General features: G+C 29.6%; 2 protein-coding genes across 4 annotated transcripts in view; one reads left to right on the top strand and one right to left on the bottom strand.

Moving 5' to 3' along the window:
* The window catches only part of LOC112679572, a 214,805-nt gene that overhangs the window by 130,102 nt on the left and 61,608 nt on the right, over window positions 1-23,095 (bottom strand). The window contains exon 3 of the mRNA XM_025549440.1: window positions 17,911-17,987. The gene's annotated coding sequence lies outside the window, so the exon portion shown is untranslated. The remainder of the gene's footprint in view (window positions 1-17,910; window positions 17,988-23,095) is intronic.
* LOC112679574 (facilitated trehalose transporter Tret1-like) lies at window positions 678-21,021 on the top strand. Of its 3 annotated transcripts, XM_025549443.1 has the most exons (3): window positions 7,892-8,792; window positions 19,224-19,477; window positions 19,569-21,021. In XM_025549443.1, exon 3 carries the CDS (start codon window positions 19,583-19,585, stop codon window positions 20,936-20,938), a length of 1,356 nt encoding a protein of 451 aa, XP_025405228.1. In that variant the 5' UTR covers window positions 7,892-8,792; window positions 19,224-19,477; window positions 19,569-19,582; the 3' UTR covers window positions 20,939-21,021. The 3 variants fall into 3 exon arrangements, with proteins under 3 accessions (XP_025405230.1, XP_025405228.1, XP_025405227.1); XM_025549445.1 differs by lacking the exons at window positions 7,892-8,792; window positions 19,224-19,477 and adding an exon at window positions 678-755; XM_025549442.1 differs by lacking the exon at window positions 19,224-19,477.

Here is a 23,095-nt window from a genome sequence, read left to right as displayed (position 1 = left end):
ATTTTTTAAAAATTGTAAAATAAAAATAGAAATATCTTGAAAAAAAATTTAAAATATAATTTATTATAATCGTGAAAATTTAAATGATTTTAATATTAAGAACAATTATTGAATTATTATTAATTCAAGTACTAACGGTAAGTAACTAATATTTTGACACTCATAAAATTCGAAAAATCGTGGATAATAATAACGAAAACTTATTCATGGGTATTACAATTTAATTAAATTTCTCTATAATATTATAATTCTTACGGATTTGTGATATTTTAATAAGAACGAACCTTATAAAGTGCATTTGTGTTGATGTTGTACTTGGTTAGTCACTTAACCTGAAAAATCAAGAAATCTATTTCTGTCTATTATGTCATAATTTCAACCAATTATAGATATGCTATTCTAAAATAACATCAAACAACACTTGTCAGGATTAAGAGATCAACCAATCACTGATTATTTATGAAGATTTTATGTCCTCTAGACACATAAATAAAAAATATATATACTTATTCTTTCTCGGCAATTATTTTTATTTTATTAATAAGAAGTGCATTTAAAATGATAAATGAAATCGAATTTACACTTCACATGCACAATACAGCTTTAACCTTGTGCCTGAGAATATAAATGAGATTACAATGCACATTAAGGAGGAAATGACAATTAATCTAGTACCTACACGTAATAATGGCATAAGTATAACAACTCGTGTAATTCAAAAAAAAAATTCAACGCTTATCGATACGAATTTAACCGTAAGTATTAACACTGATATGTCATACGTATGTCTATATTTATCTTTTAAACTAGGTATATATTAATAAATATTAAATGAACTTATCAAATTTATCAACAATACAATTATCTAAAATTCATCGCTTAAGATTTTAGGTCCATAATAAAATATTGATTGATGCTGTGAACATGTGAAAATAAGTGTAATCAAAGATAAATACAAATTTGTAAGTTTATTAAACATTAATTTTTCTCGAATTACTTATATTAAGTGTCATATAAACTGTAATGATAACTGTACCATAAATCTTATAAGAATACTAAATTTGATTTCTATTAGAATAGGTATGTATGAAATTCTTTCAATCTGATATATTTATATAAAAAACCATTAAAAACCATAAATATCAATAACTATATCAATTGATAAGTCATTAAACAATTATACAGTCCAAGAGTTAAATCATGACAGCTATTCTAAATAAAAAAAATATTGTAAAAATTATCCAAAATACTATTCATTTATTTTACTTTGATGAAAATTAAACTACATTAATTATTAACTGTATGTCTTTGGTTTGCGCGTTATTTCATAAATAATTAGTTAAAATTTGTTCCAAATATTAGGAAATTGGATAAAACTTTATAATTTTATATTTACTTGCTATGGTTGATGTATTTTCTCTAATTTATTTCGTATATTATAACATAAGTTTTAATACACGTCGAGTCATACTAAACATCGTATAATTTATTAATTTTATCTTGCTTACTAATATGAATAAATAAATATAAAAAAAGAAAACAATTTTAAACATCATCTTATTTTTATTAAAAGTGATGAATTACATTGGTAAAGCCAGGAATTACCTAATACAACAGTTTAAGTAATTTGTTGAAAAGGACTCGTAATTGCGATAAAATATATTATGCACGTAGGTGCATTCAAAACTTTTCAATGAACCGATTCCTGAATTATTTTCGATTGAATCCTAAATTAATAGTTATATATTTAATAAGCGTTAACAACATTTTTATTGAAACTACATTTTTTTAACGACTAAGAATAACAATTTATAAGTTTTATGAAATTTTATTCTCATATTAAAATCTAAAAGAAGTAATGGTAAAATTAGAAATGTTTTCGATAATCATAGAGAAATTGTTTATTTTTATTTATTAAATTAACTGTTTTTGCAATATTTTAACTTTCCATGCTTCAAGTTAAAAGTTTGTAGTTTAAATTGGGTATGACAGAACAAAGAGATAGATAACAATTAAAAAAGATAAAATATATACAATAATGAGTATTATAAAAATTTAAACTCAAATGATTATTACAACTGTGAAGACAAAAAAACATCCTGTAGAAGTGTTATAGTATATAGTATATATACTATATACTATATACTATATATAGTATATATTATAAGTATATAGTTTTTTTTTTCTTTTTTCTATTTTATAATGGAGGGCTCTTTCAAATGAGTTAAGTCTTAAGTCAACATTTTTTAAACTAGTCTCGAATCCATGTGTTCAAGTATGGTATTTCGGTGTCGTTATGGAGTTGCTTGATACACATCGACCAGAGTTAATTTAGGACTATTCTTAGAATTTTTTTCTGAATAGTCCATAGTTAGAGACTTTTTTTTTGAGATATGGCAGCTCATACCGGGTATCCGTATGTTATCAATGGTCTTACTATAGAAGTATATATTAGAAGTAAAAATTTGATATAACGTGTTAAACTATATTTGATTAGGCGATATAACAATTTAATTTTGGTACAGTCGCGATTTAGTTTATTATTAATATGTATCTTCTTGGTTAAGTTTTCATCGAGGAAAACTCCAAGGCATATAATCGACTGATCCTAATTATTCCATATAATAAGTTGATTATTAATTTTAAATTGAGTTGAGTTTATGCATCTTTTAAGAGTAAGTATTTTTGCTTCAGTTATTGTAGGGCTTAATTTAAATTCCGTTTTCATAAATATTTGATATTTGATATTTGATCTATTGTTTAATATTTTCAGTCCTATATTCAAAGATTTTTAATTTGTGTTAAAATAACAATTTTATTAGCATGAATTGCTAAATTATATTTTTGTGGTCTTGGAACATTTTGTTGTTTTTTTCAATCCTTAGATTGGTTCAATGACTTCGATGGATCTCCATTGGTCTCTATCCATAATTGCTACTTTTAATTTTTTGTAATTAATTTTTCCAATATCTTCTATAATTTGTTTCATATATGGTGTTCTTGGTCTACCTATTCCGGCTTTTCCGTCTATCTTTCTATTATTGTTGTTATCCATTTATTGTTTCTTATAACATGTCCAATCCATTTTTTCCTCCTTTCCCTGATTGTTTTCGATATTACTTTTCGTTCGTTCATTTTTTGGAATACTACTTTATTTTTAACTCTATATGCCCAGGGAATTTTCAGTGTTCTTCTCCAGCACTATGTTTCCAACGTTTTAATCTTTCTTCTCTGAGTATCGTCTATGTTTCTGCTCCATATAGTGCTATACTCCATACAAAACTTTTAATCAGAGTTTTTCTTGTCTTAAGGCTGACAGTGTTTGCTGTGAAAAGGTGCTTATTTTTGTAGAACGCTTCTTTTGCTTGTTGTACTTTTTGGAACATTATAATAGAAAATTTCGATTAGTGTGAATCCAAGAACTTATCCTAGTTGGACTCAAATTTCTATTGAGTATATTTGACATGTATCAATGTCTATTCGTATTTGAGAGGATTCGTTTTTGATAAATGAGCATACAATGTTATAGAGTTACGTTGATAGATTCATTTTTTTTAGTCTATGCAAGAGGCTGTATTATCATACCTACTTAAAGGCTTGTACATAGCCATGGAAAACCGTGATTGTGCATTCCATACATATTTTAAAAGTACTTTAATACTATTTCAAATATCCTTTGGAATTTTAAACAATTGTAAGGGATTCAAACCAAATTGATGAAGTGGAATATTTTTTTTGGAATAATTTTTGAATATATGAATTCAGTAATGGTAATTATAATAAAATAAAAATATATATTTCGACAAAAGAGTATTTTATTTTGATAGTCTTCCACGTATATAGTAATAAGATTATTTTGGATTAATTAAGTTAAAATATTTTAATCAGCTAAAAGATTCACGTATTATTTCTATAGCAACATCAAAATAAATAAACATTTAAATCAAAATGTGAATTACGTAAATACAAGTTAGTTTTATTTTGAACCGTAATATTATAATGGGAAAACTTGACATCTGCATCAAGCAATATTTGTCGGTTGTCTACATTTATAATACCACCTATGTTTGTTCAAATACTTAAATACTAAAATATATAATATAAATTATAATACCTAAAATACAAATACCCTTAAAATATTAATCTGATTAAATTTTAAAATATAATAAAACATTCATAATATTTTATAAGTTCAGTCGGAATTGTTTAACATATTAAAGTGGCCCATATTATCCAGTAATTTACTGTATATTATCTTGTAGAAACTTTTTTTCTTTGAAAAATAATACTTACAATCTGTGTCAGAATAGCATAATAAGCAAATATTATAAATTATGTACATTTTTATTGTGAATAATATGAGAAAGGTGATTAACCTGTGTTGGGATCCAACGATATATATTTAGATTATTAAATCTGTGGAATATTAATTCTTGAGTCGATGGGTGAAATTAATGATTTGAGTATTGAATGAGATTTGTTACACTAATGGGTTGGTATAAGATTGTGGTTTGGAATAATAATATTTGTAATGTTTGGTGGCAAATTGGTCAACAGATTTGATTTTTAGTTTAGTATGGGGTGGGAAAAAAACCAAGGTTTGAATGTAATTAAAGGATAGTAATTGGCTGGAAAGCCTGTATAGTGCGAGTTTGTGACAGCTTAGCACAGTCCCAAATTTGAATCACATATGCCCTTAGTCGCAAAAGAGATTTATACATAGTTCAAGTAAATTTGGTGTGAATAAAGAATTTTGATTTTAAAATTAGATGCAGTAAATGTAGTCGGTTGTTAAGGGTTTTACTTTTAATTCAAATATATTATTTAATTCATTATATATTTTTAGTAAAAGTATTAATACCATTGAAATAATTAAACAAATATATTTAACTGTAGTATGACTTTAAAATAACTCCATATAAAAAAAAAGAAAAAAGTAATTAGATTTAAATATTTTGTATTAAAAAAAATGTAAAATTATATTATATATTATTGCTATATTTTAATCTATTAAAAGTTAAAAATTCAACTTTAATTAAACATATAAAATAAGATAAACTTTAAATAATAAAAATTCTTCATTCGGTATAAATGTATTGTTAAATAATTTTGGAAATTATTAAAGTAAATATTCATCCAAAACGTAAAGAAGATATTTGACTTATTTTTGAATTTTATTATTTATTACTTTCTATACCAGTATATTGTTCAATTTCCTCATAATATAAAATATATAGAAAATTATTAAATTAATAGCCTATGATGCGTAAGTATTATAGTGTATTTAATATTTTCATTATAATATTTATAAAATATGAATGTAGGGCAGTGTTCAATGCATTTTTTAAACAACTATAGAAATGCGATGGGTGTCAACAAATGATTAAATAAAATATTAAGTATTAGTTAAGACATCGGACCATGTCATCGGTTCAAGAATTTATAACTATTAAATCTTATATTACCTACAGTCTTCAATTCAGACACCTCAAATGACTTAGCGACGTATTATTTTAATACGTATTGCGTCACTAAGGGTTTAATACTTTTACGATATTTTAAATAATATCATCAAGATAAATCATATTTCAAATAGTAGTCATATCTTTGATATCAATAAATACAAACGAGTATTTAAATATATATATATATATATACACCATATTATTCCAGAGTAAAATATCTTATATATGGTACTTTTAAATAATACTAACTGAATGTATTTTAATAGATTTCTTATATTTATTTGTACGTCGTGGAAATACGATAAATATGTTACATTTATGGCTTACCACAAATTTAATTATCTATATACACTATTACTCAACGTTTATGTGATATGGAAAGATCAATCAAATTATAAAAATGTTAACTGTGAAATTATTTGTCTTAACAATGGTCGTAATAATCTTATAAAATACAAAACACGCGTTAATGTAATCACTAGGACGTTGTTATTATTTAATAATTAGTTAAAACGTAATATACATCAATAAACATTTATAATTATACCCACAGGTGCATAATATTTTATCAATTTAGGTTAATGTTGCATTTGATGAATATCCGAATTGAATATAACTATGAACCATAGGAGTGCGCACGGGGCTGCCGGGTATGCCCAGGCATCCCCTGAAATATTTTAAACGGCGTCATATTATATAATCCTGTATTTTAACTGATGTTACACAAATTAAATGTAATTTATTCTAAAATATTTGGTAAAAATAAATGATGTTTCGTGGTAGAAAAAATTAAACAAAATGTTCTTGCAAAAATTTCTTATAACAGCTATAATTGATTACGAAAATATAAATCTTAAATAATTGAAGCTATATGAGAAAAAAAAATACGAGATTCAAGGAGAACATATACATTGGGGCTAATATAACGTAATATAAAATTAATAAATAAAGTTATATTTATTTAATTATTAATACATTATAATTTATTAAACATACCTACACGCTTTGTTAAGCTAAAAGCCAAAGTTATCGTAGTTACCCCCTAAAATACAAATCTGCGTACACCTATGCTATGAACTATATAACTGCAATTTATGTCATTAAGATTAAACAAATTAATTGATTATAAACAGTTCACCCGTTAAATGTTAGTATTAAAATTGAATGTTTTAACTGATGACCACACTAACTTACATATTTATATTAACCTCATATTAATAATTTAATTTAACGAAATGATATTTTAAAACCTATACAAAAAAGTATTACTGTATTTTCATTAATAAAAATGAATGATTTATAAAATAAAAAAAAAAAATTAACACAAATTCTCTGCAGATTAGTATTTACAAATTTTTCACTCGGTATGAAATGTAATTTTCACAGAAATTAATTTCTTATTTGAGGATTAATTATATTTTTATTATTTATACCCACGTTTCAGTTAACATCGTGTCTAAAGTTTATTCAAGTTGTTTTTTACTATGATCATCGAATAAACAAAAAAAAAAAAAAAACAAGACGGCATTAGTAAATTTATATACGCTTAGACATATAATGTCGTAAAAACGATTTAAAATCATCAATTACTGAAGTTTTATACTCCATTTTTCATCAAAATGACGAATATCAATTTTTACAATATAGTATTGGTTTCGGATTCAAAGTCTACTATGCATTTATGATAATATTTTTTATCGTTTAATTCGATTTAGAATGCATAATAAAATATTATTTGTTTGTAGACTTGTCGGAAAAATAACTATTTGAATGATAAAAATCATATAGTTTAATAGATCTTATGCGCGATTTTACAGTTCATCAAAATATCACGATACCGTTAGAAAGAGAAAAATCTCGGAATTAGCAAGGGAAACAAAGATTTTCTCAAATGAATTTATACAAAAAAAAAAATTGTTCGTTTATTCTCAACGAGTGATTGCCGTTTTGAAAGTTAAAAAATGATAAAGCGAAGAATATTACCCATTGAGATCACGAGTATATACATGTGATATATAAATGTGGTCCGTTGCGTTTACAAAATATTATTAGAATTGAGAGATGAAAAGTTATTATTTCATGAAAATCGGTTTACTCGTGAACCGGACTATTTTCCATTGATATTATATTACCCTATTTAGCATGATATCCTTTATTTTTGACGACGTTCCGCGCGGTCGTTGTCATCGCCGTTTCTCGCGCACACAATAAATATTATTTTCACCGCTTTCGCGAGAGAGTCTTTATTGCGATAACGCGTGTCCGCCGTACGACGTCATCGCGCGTATGACATATCATGGACGGTTTGAAAAATTAAAAAATAATAATAATAACCGTTAAACATGTCGTGGTAGAGGGGATAGGTGAAGAAGAAAAGATCAAGAAAACTGGACCACGTCATATTATTATTTTAATGGTGTCTGCGATAACCGTCCCAGGACCGCGTACGTTGCCGCCGTGACATTTTCGACGTCCGTTCCGTCGCGAGTAGATCTCTGTCCCGCTCATTGTACGTTCGTCCGCGAGACGGTCGCGCGATATCCTTCGAAACGCGTCATGCTATTCCGTTGGCCCTCGGTTTTTCATTGCCATTGGTTTTTGTTCGCCCCGTGGTACGAGGAGTGAGTTACAACAAACACATTCGTACACCGTGTATCGACGCGCGTCGACAGTGCCGACGACGGACGACCCGCGTGCGATTCAGGCGAGACAATAAGAAGATCCTCCGCGGACCGCTGATAAATTCGGCGGAGCTTCGTCACCACGCCCTTGGCTGTCACCGTCACCCGTGCGACACGGCGCACGCACGCGCACAACATACACTTATACTCGGCGCGCAACCCGTTTGCAACGTAACGGATATGTCCACATGACATTATTACGCGTGCACGGCGAACAACGGGTCCGTTCGATTCGTCACCCGATAAACGCGCGTACGCGACGTATCGCACCGCGTGTATATTTACGACACCACACGTTACCGACGGACCGCATTCGTGCTACACGCGTACGGACCGCGGGAACGTGCAACGCGCGCACGTGATACATTCGTGGGGTCGTCGTACCGTACCGGGCCAGTTTCCGTCCGGTCACCGGGAGAACTTAAAAACAAAAAAAAAACAGATCCGCGCCGCCGTCGTCGTCTTCTTCGAGAAACGGTGCGATCAGACCCGTAAGCATTGGCGTCGTCCCGAACATGTGACGCCGTAACGGACGGTGTATCGCGACCCACACTACAGCCGCCGCCGCCGCCACAGCGGTCGGCAGCCATGGTCGGCTGGTTCTTCAACAAACCCGTTGGCCGGCAGTACGTGGCCGCTTTCGTCGGTAAGTGTCACCGCCGTAGGATAATATTCTACGCGCGCACAAGTGCCAATGGGTGGTTTCCGTTCGTCAGAAAAACGTCCGTGCCGCGGGCCAACGACGTCAGGGCTCACGGGCCCGAGGGGAAGTATTTATACGATATGCAATCTCAAGCGATTGCGAAACGGTACCGTTTTCGTGGGGACTGTGAGGATCTCGTAACGGATATTTACCGCGATTTTACTGCACTAACCCTTTCGTCTTGGTTGCGGCCTCCCTCTCGTTACGCCTCTTCTCGACCACTACCTCACCCCATCGCCCTTTCACTGTTTACCGATTCGCATTTTTATCGGACGGTTTGACGTTAGTCCCACGTAAAAGTTTAATACCGACGCGCGTACATAAACGTATGTTTCATCTTCGCACAACACGCGTATTTTAATACGATTTCGTGACGCATTGTGATAAATTAAATAATTTTAAGATGAGTTTCGCCGTCGAGAATGAGAGATTACAGAGTAGAGAGATTTTACATCTTGGGTAATGATGACACGCGTTTGTAAAGTGTTTTTTTTAACGAAAAGGATGGTGGCGAGAGGTGAGTGACTGTGACCAGTTATCGCTCGGACGTGATACACAACGATTAAATTCGTTCCCCTTACATTTTACGAATTAAATCGTAAATTATAGTTATTATATATATATATATATATATGTACATACATAAGCGAATATGATTTTGACATAATTCGATTAAACGATCATTTATACTAATTAAAGATGTTTTACGTTTAATTAATTTACCTATTTAAATAAACTTTGTGCAAATCTAATCCGTAAAGTCATTACTTTAATTACGCGCGGAGCATGATCGTGTGCTTCGCGTACAGTCGATCGATACGGAGCAGAGATATTAGGGAGTGTAAATGTTACGATTTCTCTTCTAGTATTTTTGTCACGTAAAAAAATCTAACAGTTACATTTTCAACCACAAAATATGATGACAGAATGTGATATTTTTAAACAATACTGCTTATAATTATTCAACATTTTTTAATTTAACGTGGTTGAATTATTTAATCGTACAATTTATCTGTTAAATGTGTGGTTAATTTATTTTTAATTGGACAACATTTGTTTGGAAATAAATCAAATGCAATTATTTTCTATAAAATCAATGAACATTTTAACCATATACTTTAAAGTTAATAATATATATATATATATATATATATATATATTACATAATAATAATATAATAATAATAATATACAACAAAATTATTAGTAAAAGAAATGTTTGTCTTATAACGTTATTTCAATATTACAGATTATAATATTTATTGATTGTGTTGTCTTCAAATAGTCTCTGATATGCATATTTAAGAGTAAACTCTAAGTATAACTGATTCACAATTATCACTTTGTATGTATATATTAATTATTAACTATATTATATTTTTCATACATAATTGACGATTGTTGACAATAATAGTTCGCAATAATTTATCTTTAATTTATCATAATTGGAACGAACAGTTTTCGAGTTCATGGTTTCTTTTCTAGAATAGTCATTATTGTAATACATATGCATATCTTATAATTTATAATACACATTACATTGATGCACAACAAAAGTTACGCTAATAACGGTCATTACGTTTTAATTTTTAGAATTCAGTTTTTTTAGAAAATTTTTATTTTCCTACATTTATTTACATAATGGAATTAGTGTCATAAAATTAATATAAATTAAACTCTAACATATTAACATTAATTTAACTTCAATTTTTTCATTTAACCCAGCAAAATGGTACTTAAATACAATATCTTACTAACAATTTCTTCCATGCCTATGGTTTTTATAATTAAAATTAAATAATAATAATAATTATAATTAATTAATTGAAAAATTTGAAATATATTGAATCGAAATGTAATGTATTATTTTTCATGTAAAAACTTAATAAACGTAATATTTTTAATAATATATTAAAAGTCGATATGAAAGATATTTACATTTTTAAAGTTTTTTTATGACTAAAATTAAAAGAGATTTATTATTTAGTAGTATCAATACGAATAATGAGTAGAATATATCATAATTGAAAATATTACTCATTATAGATTATCTTAAATACGCATATGATAAACATTTTATAAATGTTTGGTATACTCGGCATACTGTTACTACATTCATATAATAATTTGTAGTGATTATTTAATATTATAAAATTAAAACATAGATAGAATTAGTATACAATCATGGACCAATAGATATACTAAATTGATCAAGTTATTAAATTTAAATTTAAGGGATTATTAAAAATTAAATTTAAGCAATAAAAAGAATTTCCTATCTAACCTTGAACAATAACAGTAGAATACGAACCAATCATTGATTTAAATCGTAATTCAAACATTTTAATTACCCTTAAATTATTTTTTTATTGAACCAAGACAGAAATTATAATTCACAGTATTAGTAGAGAAGTGTTCGTTGACACAAATATATTTTTATATAAATTTGAGTGAAATTGTTAGAATAATTACGAACTACAAAAAACATGAAAATTAAAACATTTAAATTTAATTAGATTTGTATAATAACTTTTACACGAGAAAAAATTTATTTTCACGAAGTGAACACGTATTTGATTAAAAAAAAACTCGTATGCAATACATAAATCAATTTGGATGAATTCTATTTTTCTACGAAACAGAAGAGTAATCCCATTTGTAAACTATGTTCAGTATATAGGTATTATATTATTGTTTACCATGTGGGTGGAAATTACCACTACGTGAGTCAACAAAACTTGCTATGTTTTTTCTAAATCGGATTTTATTCAACACACCAACAACAGAAATGAAAAAAATACCTAATTTTCTTTTTGTTCACAATTTATTTTTACATACTCATACCATAAATATTATTCGGAGTAAATTTGCTGTCTTTTTCAACACTTTGTTTTGAATAACATTTTTTAGTGTACAATAAAATGTTTTTATTTTAATTAAATCCATAGGCGCAATTTGGGGGGCTTGGGTGTGCTTAGCACCCCCATTTTCGAAATTAGCACCCCCAAATGTGTTTATGTTAATTTACATTTAAATACTCATTACTCATTATGTATAGAAAAACATAATAGTTTTTGAATTTTTTTGCATAAATATATAAATTTTTATACAATAAGAAAATATTTCGCAATGCAAAAAAAAAATATCTTTGCTATAGGGTAAAAGTTTCAAGATTCTAGCGACATTACATTTGAAATTATGACTAAATAACTAAAATTTGAAATGTGAAATTCTTATTTACAGTATATTTTTACGATTTCAGGACAGTTTTTTTTCATGTCTAGAAAAACTATTAAGATTTAAAAAAAATGACCTATCTAAAGTACCACCGCATGCCAATTTAAAATTTAAAAAAGGTCCTAAAAAAAACTTTTGGACCAGTATTTCTATCCGAAAAAGTGTTTAACCATTAAAATACAAACATCATTATAAAACCATAATATCCTTCGCTTCAGTCAGAATCTAAAAGTGATCATGTGATAAGACATTTGTATTAACAGACAGATAATTCGTTATACGCACAATAAAAATATAAAATCAAAGTGAACAATTTAAATTTAAAAGTATTCATATATTTACCAAAAATTTTAGTAACTGTTGAATTATACGGTTAGCGGGTGTCTATAACCATTAAGGAACATGAAAAAGATAGAAGCACCCCCAGTTTTTTTAATAGAAATTACGCCCCTGATTAAATCAAACATACATGGTTTTACTCGTTATTAAATTAGTTAATGAGTTTGGTGATAACGGACGAGATGAATGTACTCCAAGTTTTGTTAGATTACATACGAGAAAGAGATGAGCCTATAGAGGGCTCATTGTCTTTGAAGATCCAAATGTTACTAGAGGAAATTATAGCTTCAAATATTGTTCACACTCGAGAATACTATTAATAAAGAGGGAACTATCAGATATTATGAATATCGCTTCTTTTAATCCCAAAACTAATCAATTGTTTATTAATACAAATATATATATATATATGCGCTTTAATTTAATTTTGGTGATAAATAATAACGGAGATAAAAAAAATATCCATTTAAAGAATATAATTACATTTACGAGTAGGCATTAAGAAACTTCGATGAGTCACAATAAATAATAGTAAATACTATAAACAAAATCGACTTTCAGATTTTAAGCTTACAAACAATATAATTCGACGGAAAGATTTCATTCAATCAAAGTTTACGTAAAGAAATATTAACGCATTTAAATGTGACAAGTTTTATTTTAATCCAAATAACAATATTGACTTAACACTTGTCACTTGCTGCACTTAATATAAAATTTGCAGTTTGAATAATGAAGGAGGTACATATATTTACACGTAATTCGTAATATAACCACATAAAACAGTTGCACATGTAAACTAGTTGCTATTTATGCCGCGCGGTGTGCTTGAAGAATATACTATTTTTTATCATCAAAGATAAGACTATTTGGCGTACACGTCAGTTAACCCAGTAGCAGCAACCTTATGAAATAAACGTTTGTGCATAGGGTGGGTATAGGTATTTATAGCGTCATATATATCATAAGCCTATATATATATGCCTCGACGGATTCACCAAATACTTGACCCAGAAGTGCATTTCAGAAGCTATATAATGCGTATCATAAATCACATTTTTCTTCGCTCCTAAATCCCTCTTGACCAGCGTTGTGAAAAACATCGACGGGACCGTTCGCTTATATGTATATTGTATAGGAAAATTCCATTAACCCGTTACAAGTTAATGGCTGGTGCGGTTACAAAAGCATCTCTTCGTTTCTAAACTGTTCAGAACACATGGTGCCTGTTTAATGGAAAAACGTTTATTTAAACACATTATATGCTGTCAAATAATCATTTGCACTCTTCTTGGATGTCACTGTTCAAAACTCTTATAATACAACGTTTTTATCCATGTCGGCTTCACGCGATACACTCGTAGACGCACCAAAACCACAATGATCCGGGTTAGCTGTCGTCCCGCCGGAAAATATATGCGGTTTTCACCCCTCACTTATTTTTTTAATAGCTATATTTATACCGATTTTTAATTGTGCATACAAATTTGATGAGAACGGCCAGTCGGCAAAAATGAAAAGTGGTGGGTTATGAACTTTTCCATTTGAAAACCTCTATGCGCTGTTATGATCATATATATATGTAAATGTATAAATTTATTGGGACACGACTCGGCTGGGGGAGTGGTTTTTCGTACCCAAAGCACAGTGGTTTTTGTAACGCCGGATGTGAAAAATGGACAAAATAATCAAAAACTTCCCAAAAACTTCATATCGCTTGGTTTTAATCTTGCCCAGGTAAATCCAACAAATCCCCCATCGACTCGTAAATCGTTTACGCGTATGACTTCGATAAGGCGTAAAACCTAGCATAAAAATAAGCTTTTTTTTTCGATCCAAATGGTAGTATTGATCCTTTAATATACCAACACATGAGACTATTATTAATTTATGTATAATCGTTGAATTCATTATTATCTCAACCATATAACTAACGTACAAATAAACAAATATAATATTCTATAATATTTTAATAATTTGTTTTTTTTTTTCTATACCAAATTTTCAATGGGAAAAAATACAACGATAACAATATTTGTTAGCGCTTTTATTAATTACGTATTTATTTATGTAATGTAACATTCAATTAAAATAAATTAAAAAATGGAAATTGATATTCGTAATAGTAATAATAAATAATATTATATATACATCTCCTCAACCCTATATTGCTATGATATATTTTTATCAACTTTTGTTATTTATTACTTTTTGTACGCCTTTTATTACTAAAAATATTACACTATTGTTTTATTTGCATAATTAATTTTACCATTTTGATTATTACGAAAATATACATCTTTTCTGAGATTCATGTATACATTTTATAATAATTAAAAACTGTATAATTCGAATAATATAATAATTATTATAAATATTAATTGCATGATGAATCTAAGAAATAAATTCATTTTATGAATTCCAAGAACCATGCCTTTTTCAATAGAAAAAAGATTAAAATATAAATCGAAACATTTAGTAATGATAACAGTCATAAAAATGAATAGGCATAGTACATATGTTGTTATGGTAATTTTAGCATTTAAAATGTAACAACGAACATATTGGAACTTATACTAATATAATATAAGACATTTGATTATCCACAGTTTTGCTTATAAAATTGGTGCAGTAGAATAAAGCTTATACATAATTTTCACTTTCTTCATATTATTCTGATTATATATATATAATGTATTACATTTTAAAATTCATTATTTTTCAAAGTAACGATAAGTGATATGCTTTTGCCTCAACATTATTCTATGTTGGGTTCAATCATACTATACTAAAACGAATTGTTCTACAAACTTTTACTTAACTTTTGTTTGCCATTTCGTCCTTGTAATTATAAGTGCATTACATTTCTGGAATATGCAATTTTGTACACCCAAAATGTGTACATAAAAGTAAAAAATGTTAATGATTTGCATTCATCTCGCATAACTATGTCTTTGAAGTATCTAATTAACCAAATAACTTTTTCATTATTTAAGATCGTAACTAAATACAAACGGTATATACCAAGTATCATAATGACAATAATGAAATGAGAAATTAATGTTTTGAGTTCACATAAAATTTACATTAATAAACAGTATGCGCGATTCAATAAAAGAAGAGAGAATTTTTGTCATTCGCAAAGCTTGACTCTAGGATTTCAGGAAAAAAGAATTATTGATGCAACTTTATCATTAATATGTTAACTTATTTGAAAGTAGTTATATATACTTGATCACGTAATTCTGTGTTGTGTATAATTATGTGTAACATTAAAGCGGCTTTTTTTAGTTTTAATCCATTTAATCAATATTTACATTTTTTCTGACTCATTTGCAATATTTGATATGTTGTATTTTTAGATTAAATTAATCATTTTTACACCTATTTATCAATGTGTATAATTAAAAATCATATTTCTTTTATTAGTATGCTCATTATTCAAATATATATGGTTCTACTTTATGGAATCTAATTTAATAATTACTTCTATAATATGGTATAGGTACCTTTATTAATTTATTAATAGATAATTTATACATTGATTTAAATTAAATTAGATAGTTTTACTTCGTGCAAAATAATGTATAATAATTTATTCAGTATATAGGAACAAGAAATTAGAAATCAGTAAGACTTTTTTATATTTTAATATAACATTAATGCAATGTAATATTTAATAAAACAAAATTATTATAAATGAATGGTTATTTTTAGTTATTAAACTATTTTAACAAATTATATTTAAAAGTTTAAAATAATATTACTAAATATAAATTATATTATGGTTTGTACCTATAAACTTGATTCACTTAGTACTCTATCAATATCAACCACCAACCTCTTCGAATGTATACAATACTCGTTACTTAGAAGTGGCACTTGATCGGTGTCTCACAAGGGCAGCACACATCAAACCCCCCCCCCCAAAAAAAAAAAAAAAAAAAAACTATTAAAAGACAGAAGTATACTACTACGGTACCTCCTAATATCTAAACACGTTAACCCGAATAATAAATATTTCATCTACTAACTTCTCCTCAAACCATTCTTAACCTATGCTATTCAAGTTTTGGTGCTCATCAAAGAATCCAATATTAACCAACTACAGACATTCCAATCTAACCCACTGCCAAATCACAAAATCTCCTTTCTAATCATTCTCTTCACAAATACCTCAATATTCTCCTTGTCTCCAGTGTTCACAGTAGAATACTATAAAAGTCTACATTCTAAATTTATCACCCACCCAAATTTATTGATAATTAAGCTAGTCTTTGAAAATATACCCGTCGACCCGCCGAGGTATTTGAAGTGATATTGGTGTAGAGACCTTAAAAATCATTAATCAATAATCTAACCAAATGTAATCACATATATTTATAGCCTAATTAAAAAAAAAAACCAACAATGGCATCAATTTTACTTATTATAAAAAAATTGTTACAGACTGTAAAAATTAGAAATAAAGAAAAAAATATATAGTACTCCAACAGTTTTTCGTTTTAATGAAGATTTATTGAAATATTTTGTTACATATACGAAAGATTTATATGATATGGTTGCAATAAATTCATATTAAGTATAACATTTAATCTAATTTGAGCAATGTGATAGTAGGTAGATACATATCGTAAATACTGAGTATTATATGATGTAAATTTATTTTGTTTTTTCTCCTATGCTATATTATATTGAAATACTTTTATTTTGCTTGAATTCATTACACTGTTATGAAATAAGAATTCGATTATAATTATTTCAAAAATTGTTTCTATATCTAATAATCTAATAACAATCAATTATATAAATAATTTACGTTATTTGAAGATTTTGTTTTACGTTTTTTTCATTATTATTGAAAATTCGATTTCATATTTATCATTTTACATTTCAAACATACAATTTCAATCAACCATATTTTAGTAAATAATAAATTATTATTATAGTTAGTTAAATATTTGTCAATAAAGTATAAAAGTATAGGTATCAATTAATTCACGAATTGGAACGTGTGTCTACTACATTCCATCGACATTTAACCTATTAATGTAATTCTCTATTTAATTAACAAATAAATAACTAATATTTTATTGTCTATATCATTAAAATATTAGACCGGATATGAAAACGAATTAAAGTAAAACAATAAATACCTAACTATTTTAAAAAGGTTCTTTAGTTTATCGTGGAGTCATGGTTTTCTATTTTCTTATTCCTCAAACTTCTACAGAAAATAAACGTAAGATAAAAACTTATACGATTGTTATTTTAAACAAATAACCTTTGTATTAAATGGACAATAAAGGCGTATACTTTTAATAAAAGTATTTAAATATGTGTTATTAACGTTTTTTTTCCAGTTTTATACAAAACTGTAAAAAAAAAAGAAACTAGTCATACTTAATTTAAACAGATTTTTTTTTTGTAGCAAAAACAATTAAACATAATTTTCTTAAATTAAAATTGCTATAAAAATAACTCACCGAAAAAATATTCAATAACTGTTTTATATTGAACTCTTCATGAACAATCTTTTGTATTTAGATTTTTGCCACTTCATCTGAAACCAAAATTATAAGTGTTGTATACTTTCATAAAAAAAATTGTTGATAAGCGACCGATAAGTTTATTTTTTTAAAGAAATTTTAGTCAAAGATCAATCTTCAAAAACTATTGTAAGGATGTTTAAGACGTGTTAGATAGGAAAAAAATAGAAACCATTTTGATTATGTTAAAACTACCAAACCAAATTGTTCGGGAAATAAAAAATATCTTAGTTGTGGCAATAAATAATTAAGGTGATCAAGATAATATAGGGATTTGATATAGCATATAACCTAGAATGATAGTGAGAAAGTGATTTTTACTACAAACATGAATTTATAAGTGATTAACGTTTTTATAAGTAAAAAAGTAGACCAAAAAATTTAAACAATTGATGTCATACATGGAAGAAAAAAAGGCTGGGTGACATAATAAAGAACGGTTAACCGTTACAAACCACGTACAGCAGTTGGGCGATATATTATCCCATAGATAATCTCGTGTATAGTTTAAACGAATAGTATACGAAATAATAAAATTAATTTTAAAAATTTAAACGAATAATATATATATATATAGTTTTTCTGGAAAGACTAAATCACACTAACGATTTGCAACACTCACTGGGACATCGATAAAACGAAATACAATATGGTAACACCAGAAACCCAAAATGAAAAAAACCTTAACTTCTTAACGTGATCTGGTGCTGGAATCGTATTCGCCAAAGCCAGTAGGTTCGACGAGGACGGGACATGTTTCTACTAAAAGTGTATATTTTTCTTTTCCACCAACACCCGTTTCCACCAAATGATATTTGACCGATAACCGTTTCCACTGAAACAATTTCTACTACAAAACTCACTAGTTAAGCGTATTTAGCAAAATATTATGCGTTTTAAGTTTTAATATAGTCTCTATTGAACTCTGTAATGAATTTTATTTTGTTGACATGTTTTAGCATCTAAATAAAATACGATAGTAATCATTCAATAACTGTCCACTAGTACTGAAAAGGTGATGCATATCTGTATAGCATAATATAATAAATCTATATATTTAAAAATCATAAACTTAAACATAGTACTAAAAAACGAGTTTTCTTATGTACATATATATGTACTTTCAAATTGATTAAATGAGATAAATCAAAGACAATCTATTAACTTGGTATCATACAACTTCACGAGTATTTTAATCTATAGGTAGTGTATTTTCATAATTATAAAAAGAATAATTCATGTACTTGTAGGTGATATAGAAATTGATCGGTGAAAACAAGTATCGGTCAAAATATAATTCGATGTAATCGGGTCTTACTGGAAAAGGGAAAGGTACACTTTTGGTGGAAACTTTTTACGCCTTTCAAAGAGGTGTTCAACGAACGGTGGTGGGTGCACCGTTCAAGCGGTACACTGATGACGGACGGGGTATACCAAGAAAGAATGGTAACCGCGGTCGATACCGATTTCCGGTACACGTACACGGACGTATATGGGTGATATAGTAACACACACGCATTATTTCTATCCATTTTGAACATTGTCTATATATATATATGTTAATGACGCGTACGTCGGGACGTTTTGTTTTTCAGCTTCGCTATCCGTGATGATGGCCGGCACGTCAATGGGCTGGCCGTCGCCAGTGTTGGCCAAGTTGGCCAGCGGTCAGTTAACAATGTCGGCGAGCAACGAGCAACAGTCGTGGATGATCGCACTGCTGGAGTTGGGCAACCTGCTGTCGCCCATACCGTTCGGGCTGCTGGTGGACGTGCTGGGCCGGAAACCGTGTCTACTGATGACCGGGCCGCTGTACATCGTCAGCTGGCTGATGGTGCTGTGCAGCAATACGATCAGCGTTCTGTACTGGGTGCGGCTACTGCAGGGCGCGTGCATGGGCATAATCACGACGGTGGCGCCTGTATACATCGGCGAGATAGCCGGCGACGGTATCCGCGGCGCGCTCAGCACGTTCTTCAACGGGATGCTGAACGCCGGTATACTGTACGTGTACTGCATCGGGCCGCTAGTCTCGTACGACAACCTCACGTATTTTTCGATGGTGGTACCGTGTCTGTTCCTGGCCACGTGCCTGTGGATACCCGAATCGCCGTACTACCACGTGTTGAAAAACGACGACAAAAAAGCGCTGGAGTCACTGACGTGGCTGCAGGGTGACGCGGAGTCGGCCATCGTAGTGCGCGAGTTGATGCACATCAAAGCGGAGGTAAAGAATGAGCTGCGGAACAAAGGGTCGATGAGCGATCTGTTCGGGTCCCGGTGTAGCCGCAAAGCGTTCCTGATCGTGCAGATCGTGGCCGCGGCCGACGTGCTATCTGGCATGACCACCGTGCTGGCATACGCATCGTCCACGTTCGCACACGCCGACACGAAGCATACACTGTCCCCGGACCAGTTCACCATGTTGCTGGGCGTGCTCATATTCTGCACCACGTTCATCACCGGCTACCTGGTCGACAAATTGGGCCGCCGTCCGCTGCTATTATTTTCATGCTTCGGCTGTGGCGCGTTCGAACTCATCACCGGCCTGTACTACTACAACCGGTGGTCCAACGTCGGCTCGCTGGGCGCCTGGATACCGTTCACCGCCATCGGGTCGTTCGCCGTCATCTACAGCATCGGTCTAGGGCCACTGCTGCCCACGCTCCAGGGCGAAATGTTCCCGTCCAATATTCGTGGGCTGGCCAGCGCGTTCACATCTGTCACGCTCACCGTCATATCGTTCGTCGGGCTCAAGATGTACCAGGTGATCACCGACCGGTGGGGCATACACATCAATTACTTTATGTACGGTTCCGGGTGCCTCTTGTCGTTCCTGTTGATTTACGAATTCCTGCCCGAGACCAAAGGCAAAACGTTCTCGGAGATCCAAAACGAAATCATGAAATCCATCAAGTCACCGAAAAACCGACGGAAACCGAGTGTGAGCACCACGGGCGTATAAACGGCAGTTGTCGCTCGCGTGTTCATGATTGCCGTGGACATTTGTTATTTATGATTTATTATTTAAGTTTTCAAACATTTATTTTTGTATAGTATTAAAATAAATAAAAGTTTATACTTGTGTAAAGCATATTAAATATTCACGTGTATTATTTTCATAATATCTAATATCATAATAATATCATATCTCAGAATATCTTTAAACTAAATTGGTCATCAACATCAACATCTTCGTCTATTAAAGTTGGAGGGAAAAGTAGCGAATTATTTGTTTCTCCGAACCACTATGCCACTCTTACTGTGGATAAAGATTCTCATCCGGAGGTGTTCAGTCCTCCTCCCATCACAAATTCACTTCCAGACCAATCTAACACACCGTCCATCAGTGAATAATCATCTCCAAGTACCAAAGTTCAAATATCTATTTTTTACATAAGTGGAGGCTACGAATTCCCCACGCTCAAAAAATCACTATTTGACTCATCGAACATTTTTTTTTTTTTTTTTTAAAGAATTCCTAAATATTTGATTGTTCGCTCACACAAAATAACAACTCTTAATACTAGGTACTAATAAATTCCTAGCTGATAGAGAGCAGATCCACAGAATTTCACACATTTTTACCCAAGTCATTAAAACCGTAGAGAGTATTTATCAGGCCAGCATATCAGGTAAAGGTCATGAAGTTATTCGTGTCATGAATACTCTACACCTTATTACTAAACTCCTATTATCTCTTAATGTTGAAATTTTTTAAGTTGAACTTGCTCTTCTACACTAAAATCAAAATCGAGTAGCTGAGAAAAAAACTTTTACCCCCACAGTGCAAGTATTGCCAAGATTACTTCCATACAAATAATATTTGCCACTTCGCTGTGTCAAATTTGATTATAAACGTTTTCCTCAGATTGCACAAAAGCACCATCGGATCCCATGAACTGGGCTCATGCTCAGGACTGCATACAGTTTCCTATAAGAGCTGTCCTGTATACCGAAAAATCTTAAAAAATTACCAAAAACTTAAAATTAAATAAATATCTCACTCCCAAATAAAACCAATTTTACCAAACACATCACCAAAAAAATTTCTTGAACACTTTAAGGCGATAATTAATCCATTAATAATTTTTCTAACCTCCATATTAAATCGCCTATTACCATCTCCTTTATCCCTTAAATAATATCTATACATAAATATAATAGTTATATATACAAATTATGCCAAATTTATAAATTTCAATACCTACATTAATTGCGTTCATTATAATATTATTAAAAACTTTCTTTACTGATTTCTTTTATCATTATAATTATTACTGTAATTTATTATATTAGATTATGTTATAAGTTTATACATTTATAATATAATCTACATTTTTTCAACATTCATTATTCACTGTATAAATATCATGTTATATTCTTATTCTTATTTTAAAACCTATACATACCATAACTAATTATTCGATTTAATATTATACACTATCATGAATGAATTGTTATTGTTGTCGAGTTAAGATAGTTTTTACTAGTATTTCTTAAATAAAAGGAAAAAAATGTTTGGTAAGAGCCAAATAAGTAAAATAGTGAAAATATGAAAAAAATAAGAATATAGTATTATATCTCTCTATTATGTTATTAGGGTTTTAACTGAACGCATGGAAAGTTATTATACTTTTCAAAATATTATATTTAAAGTTGTATCAATGGAATACGTTTTTGCTCCAACAATCATGTTGAACTATTTCTGTACAATATTTTTAACAATAACAAATTGTAATATTGCTAAAACTGAATATATTAAACAGATACTCCGATAATTATTCACTGGGAACGATTTCGGAATGAATTTGACCTCAAAGTAACCCACCCAGAATAATATATATATATATTTTCACTGAACAAAATGCACTGCTCTAAATTGACTAAACTTTTCAAACAAGAATAACAATTTGACTATAATTTTTTATTTATAAGTCTGTCAATAACAAAAAATTATGTAGATAAGTAATTTTATAAAATATAACATATGACTCCCAATCAATAAGTGATGGTTTGTGATAAAGAATAGCGTGAGTTCAAAACTAATTATTATTAGAGTACGTTATTCGAATGAAAATAAAAAGTTTATGACATAATCTGCCGGATGTCTTATAAAATT

Source organism: Sipha flava, unplaced genomic scaffold (assembly GCF_003268045.1).
Source record: "Sipha flava isolate LNK unplaced genomic scaffold, YSA_version1 164_pilon_pilon, whole genome shotgun sequence".
Classification (NCBI taxonomy): Eukaryota; Metazoa; Arthropoda; class Insecta; order Hemiptera; family Aphididae; genus Sipha; species Sipha flava.
Note: the sequence above shows the minus strand (reverse complement) of the source record. Positions and strands in the feature narration are given on the sequence as shown.